This window comes from Tachyglossus aculeatus, chromosome X4, assembly GCF_015852505.1.
Source record: "Tachyglossus aculeatus isolate mTacAcu1 chromosome X4, mTacAcu1.pri, whole genome shotgun sequence".
Classification (NCBI taxonomy): Eukaryota; Metazoa; Chordata; class Mammalia; order Monotremata; family Tachyglossidae; genus Tachyglossus; species Tachyglossus aculeatus.
This window is the reverse complement of record NC_052098.1, coordinates 26,228,138-26,242,751: the sequence shown is the minus strand read 5'-3', so window position 1 is coordinate 26,242,751 and position 14,614 is coordinate 26,228,138. Positions and strand designations below refer to the sequence as shown.

Here is a 14,614-nt window from a genome sequence, read left to right as displayed (position 1 = left end):
CTCTGGACAGCCAAATATATTTAGGACAGGCATACCCTAGATTACAGTCACTCCACAGTACATACAGACCAAGGTTACATCCTGCATTAATTGCTGGCATAGCCTAGGATTGCTAAACCACATCTCCAAAGTAATGTTCAATTAGTGTTGATAGATCAATTCCATGCCGCTCCCTTCTGCCATTTCCCGCTTCTTTGTTTTGAGAGGGTTTTCAGTCACCACCCTACATCTTGAACTCATGTACCCTCTCATTTGCTTCAATAGTTTAACTAGTCTTTTAGAAAACTGCTGTTGCCATCTCTGTAAAGAAGGTAGGACAGCACATTATGAGAAGCATAAGAAGCTCATAAGAGCTTCTCATAAGAAGCATGAGAAGCAGTGTGGCTCAGTGGAAAGAGCCCGGGCTTTGGAGTCAGAGGTCATGGGTTCAAATCCCGGCTCCGCCAACTGTCAGCTGTGTGACTTTGGACAAGTCACTTAACGGCTCTGTGCCTCAGTTACCTCATCTGTAAAATGGGGATTAAAACCGTGAGCCCCCCCCCCCACCCCAACATGGGACAACCTGATCACCTTGTAACCTCCCCAGTGCTTAAAACAGGGCTTGGCACACAGTAAGCACTTAACAAATACCAGTATTATTATTATTATCTCTTTAGACCTTTATTTGGGTCTGTGGCCTAATACCACACTGCTGCCACAACTTGTGTGACTGTATCCCAAAAGATGTACTGGCCTTCTTGATTTCAATTTCTGGTATTTATTGAGTGCTTAATGCACGCAGAGTACTGTACTAAGTACTTGTCTATCATTGATCAGTAACGCTGCCCTCCCCCTTACCTCACCTCACCTATCTTTACTACAACCCACTTTACATACTTCACTCCTCTAATGCCAATCTATTCGCTGTATTGATCACAACTGCCTCACCACCGACCCCTTGCCCACATCCTTCCTCTGGCCTGGAATGCCCTCCCCCTTCGGATCTGACAGACCACCACTCTCCCCACCTTCAGAGTCCCGCTCAAATTAAATCTCCTCCTTGAGGACTTTCCTAAGCTCCCATTTCCCCTATCCGCCCTCCTTTCTGCATCATCTATGCACTAGAGAAGCAGCGTGGCTCAGTGGAAAGAGCACGGGCTTTGGAGTCAGAGGTCATGGGTTCAAATCCCGGCTCCGCCAATTGTCAGCTGGGTCACTCTGGGCAAGTCACTTAACTTCTCTGTGCCTCAGGTACCTCATCTGTAAAATGGGGATTAAGACTGTGAGCACCCCGTGGGACAACCTGATCAACTTGTAACCTCCCCAACGCTTAGAACAGTGCTTTGCACATAGTAAGCGCTTAATAAATGCCATTATTGTTATTATTATTATTACCTATGCACCTCAATTGGTACATAGAGGTGCACAGTCCATAGTGCAGAGTTGTCTATGCATTTCTTAAGCACTTGATTTCCATCCCAGCCCTGTTATGCTCTGCCATTCCCCTATCTGTCATTTATTTTAATGTCTGACTCCTCATCTACACTATAAGATCCTTTTGGGGCAGAGATCACCTCTACCATACTATTGTTTTGTACTCTCCCAAATGCTTAGTACAGTGCTCTGTGTACAGTAAGCACCCAATAAATGCCATGAATTGATTCTTGGGGGTGTGCCCCAAGACACGATTATTTGCTTAGAGCAATTTTTGAATGATGGTCTCCAGGACTTTGAGTGATGTACTGTCTGTTGAGTGAGGAGAGTTTCCTAAAGAAACATAAGCATATTCTAATACTTGAATATAGGCCTCTTGTTGCATCTTCCAGCATGACAGTACAATAACTTGAACAGGACCAGGCCAACTACTCATTCCTGCTTTACTCCATTGATGACGACGAATTGGTCAGGGCACCTCCAGATCTAATGCTGACAGACATGTAATGACGAAGCATTCAGAATAAATTAATCTATCAATGGTATTTATTGAGCACTTACTGTGTGCAGAGTCCCACACTAAACACTCTGGAGATTACAACCTGAGTTGTAGCTATGTTCCCTGCTTATAGTCTAGAGGACAAGCTTACAGTCTAGAGGCAAATGAGTTTTGCAGGGCAGCCCAATTTAATAAGTAGTTCCTAGAATCCAGATCTACTGATCGTGCCAAATACTTTCATAAGGTCTATGAAGATGGCATAAAAATCTTGGGGCTGCTCCTTACATAATTCCTGGATTTAATGTACTGCAAAGATCATGTCCACTGTGCACTATACTGTAATCTAAAGGGCACAGTGGGATTCCAGGAGCATTTGGAAGACGCTATCCTGCAGTAGCCAATACAGGAATGCTCTTGCTCGGATCTTGCCAGCAATGGTGAATAATGAGATGCCTTGATAATTACCACAATCTGGTTGATCACTTTTCTTGAAGATGGTGACAATGGTGGCATCTTTGAGATCTTGTGGCATCTCCTCAGTATCTATACATTGAGGGAGAGCTCACGTAAGGGCTTAAGCAGGATGTTCATTCATTCATTCAATCATATTTATTGAGCACTTACTGTGTGCAGAGCACTGTACTAAGCGCTTGGGAAGTACAAGTTGGCAACATATAGAGACGGTCCCTACCCAACAGCCGGCTCACAGTCTAGAAGGGGGAGACAGACAACAAAACAAAACATATTAACAAAATAAAATAAATAGAATAGTAAATATGTACAAGTAAAATAGAGTAATAAATATGTACAAACATATACAGGTGCTGTGGGGAGGGGAAGAAGGTAAGGCGGGGGGGATGGGGAGGGGGAGGAGGGGGAGAGGAAGGAGGGGGCTTAGTCTGGGAAGGCCTCCTGGAGGAGGTGAGCTCTCAGTAGGGCTTTGAAGGGAGGAAGAGAGCTAGCTTGGCACATGTGCGGAGGGAGGGCATTCCAGGCCAGAGGGAGGACATGGGCCGGGGGTCGCGGCGGGACAGGTGAGAATGAGGCACAGTGAGGAGGTTAGCGGCAGAGGAGCGGAGGGTGCAGTCTGGGCTGTAGAAGGAAAGAAGGGAGGTGAGGTGGGGGTGGGGCCGAGGTGATGGACAGCCTTGAAGCCAAGAGTGAGGAGTTTTTGCCTGATGTGTAGGTTGATTGGTAGCCACTGGAGTTTTTTGAGGAGGGGAGTAACATGCCCAGAGCGTTTCTGCACAACGATTATCCGGGCAGCAGCGTGAAGTATAGATTGAAGTGGGGAGAGACAGGAGGATGGGAGATCAGAGAGGAGGCTGATGCAGTAATCCAGTTGGGATAGGATGAGAGATTGAACCAGCAAGGTAGCAGTTTGGATGGAGAGGAAAGGGCGGATCTTGGCGATGTTGCGGAGGTGAGACCGGCAGGTTTTGGTGACTGATTGGATGTGAGGGGTGAATGAGAGAGCAGAGTCGAGGATGACACCAAGGTTGCGGGCTTGTGAGACGGGAAGGATGGTAGTGCCGTCAACAGTGATGGGAAAGTCAGGGAGAGGGCAGGGTTTGGGAGGGAAGATAAGGAGTTCAGTCTTGGACATATTGAGTTTTAGATGGCGAGCAGACATCCACATGGAGATGTCTTGAAGGCAGGAGAAGACACGAGCCTAAAGGGAGGGAGAGAGCAGGGGCAGAGATGTAGATTTGGGTGTCATCAGCATAGAGATGATAGTTGAAGCTGTGGGAGCGAATAAGTTCACCAAGGGAGTGAGTGTAGATAGAGAACAGAAGGGGACCAAGAACTGACCCTTGAGGAACCCCTACAGTAAGGGGATGGGAGGGGGAGGAGAAGCCCGCAAAAGAGACTGAGAATGAACGGCCGGAGAGATAAGAGGAGAACCAGGAGAGGACAGAGTCTGTGAAGCCAAGTTTGGATAGCGTGTTGAGGAGAAGGGGGTGGTCCACAGTGTCGAAGGCAGCTGAGAGGTCGAGGAGGATTAGGATAGAGTAGGAGCCGTTGGATTTGGTATCTCTTCCATACAGTGCTCTGCACATAGTGAGCACTCAATAAATACTATTGAATGAATGCTTGTAGATCTCAGCTAGCATGCCAGCAGGCCCATGGCTCTAACTGCACTGATGACTTCCTCAACAGGTAGAACAAGTGCCTTGTCTTTTCCTGTTGGAAAGTTTTCTATATTTGCTAGGATTCATTTCCAATAGAAGGTGGTGTGCTGTGGCGAACACTGAGATACTGTTGCCATTATTCCCTACTAGCCTGTGATGAGGCTGGAGCCATCTGCACTCTTCAGAGATTCTGTGATAGTATGTACCATCCCAAATAACATCTTTAACGATGTGTAGAAGTTCTCGGTTTCATGGCAGTCTGCGTAGAATTTTGGATCTCTTCTGCTTTGGCATCCTGCCAACTCTCACGTATTTTCCTTAACTTGATAGAAGGTGGAATATGGTTTTGATCACTACAAACTGGCATTTGGCAAACATGCTGAGCAGGAGTAGACTACAGCTATTTAGTTTTCCATTTCCATAGGATCTAGATTTGGCATCACCTCCTTCGCGTTTGTTTAAATCCCGCCTAATGATCAGCTTTTTTGACTTTGGTACTCCTGAAATGAATCTGTTTAGATTCATATAGATTTTTGTTTCTGTTTGTCGGTATTCCCCAGGGTTGGGATCTTGGCTTTCGAGGTAGGTTTAGGTAATCGGTTGATTGCTTATGCCTCTGGGAGAATCTGAAAGGCCTAAGGATGATAAATCCAACTCCTGCTCCACATCACTCAGAAGCGGGGAAGACCTCTGCTTAGTACAGTGCTCTGCACACAGTAAGCACTCAATAAATACAATTGTATGAATGAATTAATGATACCTGATAGCTAGGCAAGGCACCGCCCACCCACCATGCTACTCAAGGCTCCCACGGAGGGTTGGATTAACTTTAAGGGCTGAAGTCTTGGGCTCCAGGCTAATGGAAGCCCCCTGCTGCACCCTAGAGATGCCCTATGCAAGCTGATGCCACTTCAGATGCCAACTGAGCGCCTTCTGACACTACCACCATGGTTGCCACGCCACTTCAGATGCCAACTGAGCGCCTTCTGACACTACCACCATGGTTGCCACTTGGGACTGGCCTGAAGATAGCACCCAAAATAGACCTTCGCTAAATGGCCACTGCACATGTACAACATCAAAAGGGGAGGGGCAATGCTGGCTTTGGCCTGCATTTCCTGCAACCCAACCTCCTATGCCCCCTCTGATGCCAAGCATGCACAGTGGCCATTTTAAATTTCTCCACTCTACAAAAGATAGAAGCAGCTGATGGAGGAGTAGGGTTTGTCTGTACCATTTGCATGAGTCCTATTTCCCAATCAGTAGCATCTTGTATCTATGCTGATTATAACGATGATGGAATCGCCTGTTGAAAACTGTGGATGGTTCTTGTTTCTGAGATGTCAAGTCCAAGAACTGCTGAGGAGGAATTTCAAACTATCAGAAAAAGAATGGTACTCCCCCAGTAGCAATTTTGTAGATATCTTTTAGCTCCCCTTCCTATAATTTATTTTAGCATCTGCCTCCTCTGCTAGACTGTATGCTCCTCAAGGGCAGGGATCAAGTCTCCTACGTTCCCAAGCACTTAGTACAATGCTCAGCCATAGTGATCCATTTATATACTTACAGATTGAAGGAGGGGACAGAAAAACCCTCAGAAAGCAGCTACAGTCCCAGTCATAGGGCCCTAACCAATTCCTGTACCATTTCGAGAGGGGTGAAATTCCAAGTCACAGGATGGTGCCGTTCTCGGGTGCTAGAACTGTATTTAGGCTATATACAGTTATTTTTAAAGGCAAGGCTTAAAGTTATTAAGGCTTTAAGTTATTTTTATGCAAAGCTGTAAAGTTCTTGCAATTACAAATACCTCAATGGGTCTCGGTTGGGGAAAGTTCTGATCTGTGCCAGCTGCAGACAGATTTTGCACAGACATTGGTGGATTCTTGAGGTGTTTTAGGCAAGAAAACCCTCGGGATAGTGCCCAAATCATCACGCCAGTTGCTAGTAGCCGCGTGGCTCCACGGAAAGAGCCCGGGTTTGGGAGTCAGAGGTCATGCTTTCTAATCCCTGCACCGCCACTTGTCTTCTGTGTAACTTTGTGCAAGTCATTTAACTTCTCTGAGCCTCAGTCCCCTCATCTGTAAAATGGGGATGAAGATTGTGAACCCCACGTGGGACAGCCTGATCACCTTGAATCCCCCCAGCACTTAGAACAGTGCTTCGTACATAGCAAGCACTTAACAAATGCCATGATTATTATTATTATTATTAAATACAGATGATTGTGCCTTATAGGCATATACATATGCCTATAAGGCACAATCATCTGTATTTAACAATAGTAATAATATATATACACACATGAAGGCACACAGATGATTTGGAACAATCTTGCAGAACTGGCCCAGTGCTATAGACTGACACCAACAAAATAATCCAGCCTACCCCAGGCAAACTCTACACATAACCAATAAGTATTCTGTTCCATGATGCCGATGATGTCACATCGCAGAATTCTGCTATTTAGGCCAGCACAATGCTGAGAAGTACAGTAACAAAGTAGAAAGCTAAAGGCGATTAGCATGTACTTTGGGCGACTGTCAGAGTGTGGTGGCAAAAAGGTGTCAAATTTTACTTCAGACTGGATAGTCACGTAGCTGTAATGCTGTCCATTCTTCTAAATAGTTGCCGCATCCAGCTTCCTAAGCAGTTCCATCATTGCAACCTTACTGAGCACACAACACTATGCTAAGCACACGGGAGGGTATGACAGAAGCAAAACATGCTTTCCCTTCCTTCAAGTTTTCAATCTACCCGATGCTCAACATCAACTGGCAAGACAGGATCTCAAACAAAATCCTGGAACAATGTGTTTCTAACAGGTTCAGCATGCTTCATTTGGAAGATGAATGGAGACAGGTGAAAAATAGAATACCTAAACAGCCATTGTATGGTTTGCTAAAATGTGGGGAACAAAAACAAGGAGAACAGAGGAAATATTTTAAGGAAAGAATAAGTGCAATTTCAGTCTCTGCAGCAATATAGCTGAATGTTGAGTCAACAGCAGCAAACAGCAGCAAATTTGGTACGCCGTGAGTTCTTTTCAAGTAGAAGTTTCAAGAGCATCGGGACACTAAAATGCAAAAATGAAATCTGCTCCAGGCACCACAAGCAGAAAACACCTTAGCACAACAAAACTGTCATCTGTTGTTGAGCTATGTGTAATGTAAGAATAAAATTCACTATTAGAATTTGATGAAGTTACTAAGAAATTTGTATAAGGCACTAGCATAGATATGGAGGCATGGAAAGATTTTAGGACACTATGATCACTAATACAGTTTTAATTTCTGTAACACATATATATAAATTTGCTAAAATTACACTCTTCAGAAATTAAGGTATTTATTTTATCTTTGCCCAAGACAGGTATCTGCATGAAGCAGGCATCTTTGTACATGATGGAAATATACTTATGATATTGCTTATTCTCCACATTTGGTTATTGTTTTCCTCATAATAATAATAAAAACAATAAATATAATAATGATAATAATAATGATTGTATTTATTAAGTGCTTACTATCTGTCAAACACTGTTCCAAGCACTAGGGTACAAGTTAATCATAGTCCCTGTCCCAATTAGGGCTCACCATCTAAGCAGGAGGGAGAACAAGTATTGAATCCCCATTTTACAGAGGAGAAAACTGAGGCCCAGAGAAGTGACTTGCCCAAGGTCACACAGCAGGAAAGCAGCAGAGTCAGAATTAAAACCCAGGCACATGCTCTCTCTTTCCCTCCTTCCCTTCCTTCTCCAGTCTTCTCCTTCCTTTTATTCCTCTTTTCTTCTTTTATTCTTCCTCTTTTGCCCTTTTGTGTCTGCCCTCCCAATCCTAATAAAGTGCAAGAGGAAAGGGGGCAGGGAGGGTGGCTTCCACCATAAGCATCTTGAGGGAGTTATAGGATCTCTGTACACTGTAAATGACATAGCTCTACAGGGATATTTGAACCCATGTGCAAATAATAATGATAGTATTTGTATTTGTTAAATGCTTACTATGTGCCAAGCACTGCTCTAAGCGCTAGGCAAATGGGAAGGTTGCCCCAGAATCACTGCTATTAAGGCCCTATCCTTTCCCTTAGCCCGTTTCCCTCCTCATTCTCCCCACTAAGGGTGGTAGACCCTAGCTAATTCCACTTTTTCTATGCAAGTTATTCTCTCTGGCCATTTATTTTTAAAATGGTCTGGTTGGTAGTCAGGAATAGTGCTTAGCTCAGTCCAGCCTCTTGCGGTCCTGCCCAACCCCCTACTAATATAAGGGGGTGCACTTAAATCATCATCAATCGTATTTATTGAGCGCTTACTGTGCGCAGAGCACTGTACTAAGCGCTTGGGAAGTACAAGTTGGTAACATATAGAGACAGTCCCTACCCAGCAGTGGGCTCACAGTCTAAAAGGGGGAGAAATGGAGATGCATTGTTCATATCTTAAGGCAAATGAGCCTCAAACATGATTTCTGCTTATATGCATTTTTGCACACTCTGTGGCTCACATAAACACCTAAAGGTGATTTGAGTTATCTTAAATTAACACCTCATACTATATTTACAAGTCACAAAGCAATGTTTCTAAAGAAACTTGCATTTGCAGGTATGCACTAAAGTGCCTCCCTTAATTAAGAACATGCTTCAGTGACCTTGAGATGGGAAAATCCCCAAACCAAGAAAAGAATAGATCATCCATAAAGTATTGCATTAATTAGTCCCCCACAACAAGGTCTCCTTTCTTAAGGAAAACTCTTTAAATCATTCAAATTTCCCAAGGAGGAAGACAGTAGAGTTTCTGAACTGAATCAGTTAAGCACATGTATATGACATTCCGCAATGTCTTATCTTTAGTTTGTCAAGGTTTTTAAATCCCTCTTGAGCTGGAGTACCATTTTTAGCTTGGCTAGGTCAGAATGACACTGAACAATATGAATGATGACACACAAGACAGCTATATGGACAGAGTTGTCATCAGCAAGCCAGCTGTGCTAACACCTGTATGTCCTGCAAAACTGATCTTTACCAACGAGGATCAAAAAAAGTCAGAATACTGTATTAGGAAGGGGGCAGGGGAGAAGGAATAGGGGACAGGAGGGGAGGATAAAGGGTCACTTATTAAATATGTTTTACACACCATTAAAAAAAGATATTGTGAGGATTCCTTGAGAAAATCGAAGGTAAATTTTCAAGAATCTAAAACCCTGCTTTTTCCTTAATTTCTTGCCAATTTACTGGAATCTAGAAATGTAGAATCATTTCTTTATTTAAAAAATACCTCTGCACATGCAGTTTTTTGATGCCACCATTTTTTCTTGAATAAAGTTAGTGCTCTTAGAAGGGCAATTACTTACAGACCTAAAATTAAATTTTAAACACACAGCATAAATTAAGGCAATGATGGCTTAAGCGTGTCTGCCAACTCTGCTCCGATTATATTGTATTGTTCTCTCCCAAGCTCTCAGTATAGTGTTGTGCACACAGCATGCACTTGACAAATACTACTGGTGATGATTGATTTGTGTTATTTCATGATTGATTGATTTGTGTTATTTCTGTTAGTTCTTGCCCTCCATCCTATAGTAGATTTGGAATTTTCCGGTATGGCTATTAGATAGGAAATCGATCAGTCCATAAGTGGTATTATTATGTGCTTACTTTGTGCAGAGCACTGTATTGTACATAGAGTGGGTACACATAATCCATCATCTCAAGGAGCTTAAAGTTTAGCAGGGGCTACAATAAGCACATGCACTGCCCATCAGGTATGTTGAGGTTGTCGGAAAAACATGTAGTCACCAATGCAGTGATCACATTCAAATTGGTCTGCCTGTTTACTTGCTTTGATGTCTGTCTCCCCCCTTCTAGACTGTGAGCCCGTTGTGGGCAGGGATTGTCGCTCTTTGTTGCTGAACTGTACTTTCTAAGCACTTGGTACAATGCTCTGCACACAGTGAGGGCTCAATAAATGAATGAATGAATGAATGGTCCCTGCACATTTATGAAAGAAGGTGCTGAGAACAGGGATCTGTTGCTACTATAATAAATGGCAATAATACCATCGTTTTACAAGAACAAAAGTTAAACTGTATATAATCAACTACCATTTACTAAGCGCTACAGGAGCTTTCAAAATTATTTTGGCAACCTAGTATAGTGATTCCATATCTGAGCAAAAACCAAATGAATAAGATATATCATCTAGATGAGGCAACTGACTTTAGCCCTCTAAATCTTCACAAGCACAACAACCTTAAAAAGGACCTTCTGATCTGTCTAAATTTCACATTTGTACTACATGTAGATTAATATGACTTTAAAAGCACACCAACTGACAAAATCTTTATAAAGTAGGAAAATGATTTTAGTCATAATAAAGTAATACTAGCCACTTTCAACATGCAAATGAATAGAGATAAAGTCCAATTTATCTCAATGCCTGGGTATTAAATATTCATTAACCTATATTAATTTCAAGATCTAGTTAACAGAGGAAAAAGTCTTTGGGATGCGTGTGTGTGTGTGTGCGCACACGCACATGCACGTATGTTTTCAGTGAAATAAGAACTGCAGGATATGAATGCTTTGATTCAGAAAATAAACATGATGTGTTCATGAACTCCTTATATGTGAAACTGCTCTGTGTTTGGATTTCTGATGGGTTGGTTGTGATAAGAAACGTCTCGACAAAACCAATAGCTCTCTCTTACTTTTTTATATTTCTCCCTTGTTTTATTTACTGAAAAAGCATCTCCAGCACTGATATAGGTGTGTAAATATAGACATGTATGATTCTAGTCTCATTAATAATCAAGCTGATACTTGAGTTGATAACTGACAACATGAAATGCGAGCCTAGACTTTAGCTTTAGATGACAGATCAATAAAAAAAAGAACATCCACTTAAAGATTATGATTATGCATTACTCTGCTGGAATTAGTCTATTTTTCTTTTTCACTTCATTTCATCTTTAAAACGATGAAAGTAAATCGCAACTTAAGTAACTTTATTGGCCCACCAAGGTATACAAGTGCTACTAAAGTCAATACATCACATCCGAAAAGAATGTGAAAAGTAGTACATTTCACAGTGGTAATAAAGACAGTGCGGTCAAACATTTTATGATTAAGAGACATATGAGATTCTTAAATGACCGCTGGTCCATTCGGCAAAGACCACAAATGATTTAAGAGCAATTATAGTAGTTTGGGGAAAGTCATAATTTTCATAATTTTATCAACAAAATTAAGGGTACTCTGGGGAGTGGATTCATACTAAAGTATAAACTTGCAGTTAGGATAAGTAATGAAACTACCTGCCTTTGGCCAGAGTTGTATTTTGCCATTGGAATTCATAATTTTTGAACATGAAATAAAATATGTTGTATACTCTAATGAAACAATGAATATGCCAAGTGAACAGTGATTTTAAAATGAGACTTTCAAAAATGTACAGAAGAAAGCTCTTTATATTACCTTAAGAAAAATCTTTTCCACTGATTTCATGTGATCTGCAAGGTATTCTTTATCTCTGATTAAAAAAAAAACAAGGGGGCAAGTGAGGATTAGTTTTACTACAACAAAAGCTTTACTAGTCCAGTCCGTAATCCATCCCATAAACAAATATGCAATAGTGTGTTTCTCCTTTCCCAATTGTAAATCGTGAATGTATTCAATTTGTTTGCTCTGACATTCCCTGTGGTGGTGGTGTCTTGTATCAGAATTTTAAAAAAATACTGAAATCATGAGCATAAATGTACATTATTCATTATGAAAATTAGCTAGAAGAATTTTAAAAAGCCAATGTTATGAATTTACTTTTTACTGTTTTAATGTTATTTATGTTATTTCAGTAAAAATGCCAACATGTTACTTTTTGTCTCTTTTATGACTGAAATAACCACTTTTTTAGCACCTACTAGAATAATTTATCAAAACTTAACACCTGTGAACTTTTAGACATATACAGCTGTACTAATAGAGGCAATTCTTTTATTAGTACTAGTGAGTTAAAAAAATTACTTCAAATTTTTGAAAAATTTAAGTGAAAATGTTAAAAAAGAAAAACAGTTTGACTGAAACCTTACAAATTAAACACTGCAGCTCTTTCCTGAGATGCTTGATCTCCCTGGATTTTGAAAACTGTCAATGAATTGAATATATGTTTCTTCCTCTGAGAATTTAAAATATTACATAGATAAATATTTTGTCAAAGGAAAAACTGGAATCCAAGGAGACTAAATGTAATTTCACTCTATACTTCTGCATATACAAAAATATGCCTGAACAATGTCAGAAGGCTGCTGTCATTTGGGCTATTTGCAGATAGAAAGATATGCCAGTATTCTGCAAACACGTCAATGCACATTTTTTTTTAATTGCTTATGAACTATTTGCCAAATTAACCAAACAAGTTAATGGCAAGGAAAGAAGGGACTCCTCAATCTATTTCCTTTCAGACTTTGCTCTCTTGAAGGCTAGTCTAAGGATAAGATTATCAAGAACTAGAACAAGAAAACCAATTTTTTTTTTTAATTAACATTTCCTCTAGGATTCAAACGTAGTTTTTAGAACAATATTTTTAATGTATTTATCTCAAATAACATATTTTGAAAATCACCACTTGTATACAAGACATCTGCAAAATGACTATTTGATATCAGATGAAAATAAAATGAGAAATGTGGAACTACTACTTTCCAGTAGATGTCAACCTCATTATTTTGTCAATCGGGGAAAAAAACTGCTTCTAATCTGTATTTATTTCTCCATCATAAAATGTAGAGAAGTAAGCTATCTATACCACACCCTGTCATGGTTATCAGGTCTCAAGAACCGTATATTTTCCTCCTCATAAAGTGTGAGTGCTTATGAAATCATAAAATTAACTAAATTTATCATTAAGATCTTTGATCTTGAAATTTGCTTCATATCACCTTAAAAAGGACATGGTATATAGCTAATGTGCTTTGATTCTCTATGTTAATCATACACATGTCATTAACATATCTTGTCTAGATTGCACTAGAGTAGTCTGCAAGTCAAGTAGTCTGCAAGCAGAAACTAAAAACCTAGGAGTGACGGGGGAGGAAATGCAAGCAAAAATGAACGAGATAAAATTAACTTTTAGGTAAAGGAAGGCTTTATTTTTTTTTCCCTGCCTTCTGCATAACAGTTTCAAACATTATAGGCAGCTCAAATGTGCTTATTACAGCTGAGAGGTTTTGGAGTACTTTCACACTTTTCTCAGGTTTCTCACTAAAATATACACTTAGTGTGTTAGGCTAAGAGTTTTCTTTTTTGAGGTTGTATCAGTGGATTTCAAAGAGAGACAGCTGTACTTTTGTTTTCTATCACTGTATTATCCAGGGCTAAAACCCTGCTCATGAAAGTAAGAATTGATCTTTTTGTCTGTTTTAAGTGATCTCCCCAAGGTCCCAGTGCTCACTTTGCTGCTATGCAGAGGGCACTCTCTGCATCATGGATGCTCTCCTCGAGTCGACGCTTGTCCTGCTCCAGCTGGGTAAGACGTCTATTGAGCTCATCCAGAGATTGATCTTTTCTACTCAGCTCCATCTTTGCCTTGGAGAGGCCCTGCAAGCAGACAGAAAACAGAGCTACTTGTCAGCCCTGATAATTAACTTCAATTTATGCCATAGGCTATTAAACAAAGAGGAATACAGACTGACTGGAGAAGTAGAATTTGGCTACGACAAAGCAAGCTCTAACAAATCTGCCACCACAGTTTTGCTTATGCACCAATTACAACTATAAAACTGTTTAAAAATTAGATTGATCTCTTCATGACTTTACTATACCACACTGACCATATATGTGTTTCGTAAAAGAACAGGTGATTCATGAAAACTGAAACGATGAAATTGCTGAGAATCTGACTTCACAAAAAGATATTAAAAAATACAGAATGACAAGGGGAAATAATACAGAACTCAAAGTTTATAGAAAAAAAGGAATTGCAAGCTCAAAAATAACCAAAATTATGACAAATGGAAATATTCAGTACTACTGATGGTTAAAAAAAAAATCAACAGAATGGGAAACCTAAGATGAAGAGACACCCAGATTTGCATTTTTAAAAAATCTCTGTTAAATGTCCTGCATATGATTCTAGAATATGCTGGACTCAGTAAAGGTGTTGTTAATATTGCAATTCTTGGATTATAAATAAATAGAAACTTCCTGGCTTCTAATATTTTTCAAATGCCTCCACATGGTTACAGGTATCTAAAAACAAAGTGAAAACAAATAATCGAACCAAGATGAAATAACAGAGAAAACTGTCTGATAAGAGCTCTAGACACACCACTTAGTTTGAAGGGGGTTTCAGCATTTTCACAGAATTTTTCTACTTGTTGAGAATAAAGACTTTATCACCAACTGTTGGTTTGTGGGCAGAGAATGTCACTGTTTATTATTGTATTGTACTTTCCCAAGCGCTTAATACAGTGCTCTGCACACTGTAAGCGCTCAGTAAATACTATTGAATGAATGAATGAAATTTGATAGTTGACCCTAAAATTTCATAACACTAAATGGAGAATTAGCTGGTAATTATGTGAACGAA

The 14,614-nt window shown here is 40.4% G+C and overlaps 1 protein-coding gene across 4 annotated transcripts in view; it reads right to left on the bottom strand.

The window, feature by feature from the left end:
* The window catches only part of CCDC171 (coiled-coil domain containing 171), a 179,676-nt gene that overhangs the window by 28,464 nt on the left and 136,598 nt on the right, over positions 1-14,614 (bottom strand). For all 4 annotated transcript variants that reach the window (XM_038769913.1, XM_038769916.1, XM_038769917.1 and 1 more), the window contains 2 exons: positions 13,478-13,623; positions 11,506-11,560 (listed from right to left, as the gene is read on the bottom strand). In XM_038769913.1, the coding sequence (XP_038625841.1) occupies positions 11,506-11,560; positions 13,478-13,623 (201 nt within the window). The remainder of the gene's footprint in view (positions 1-11,505; positions 11,561-13,477; positions 13,624-14,614) is intronic.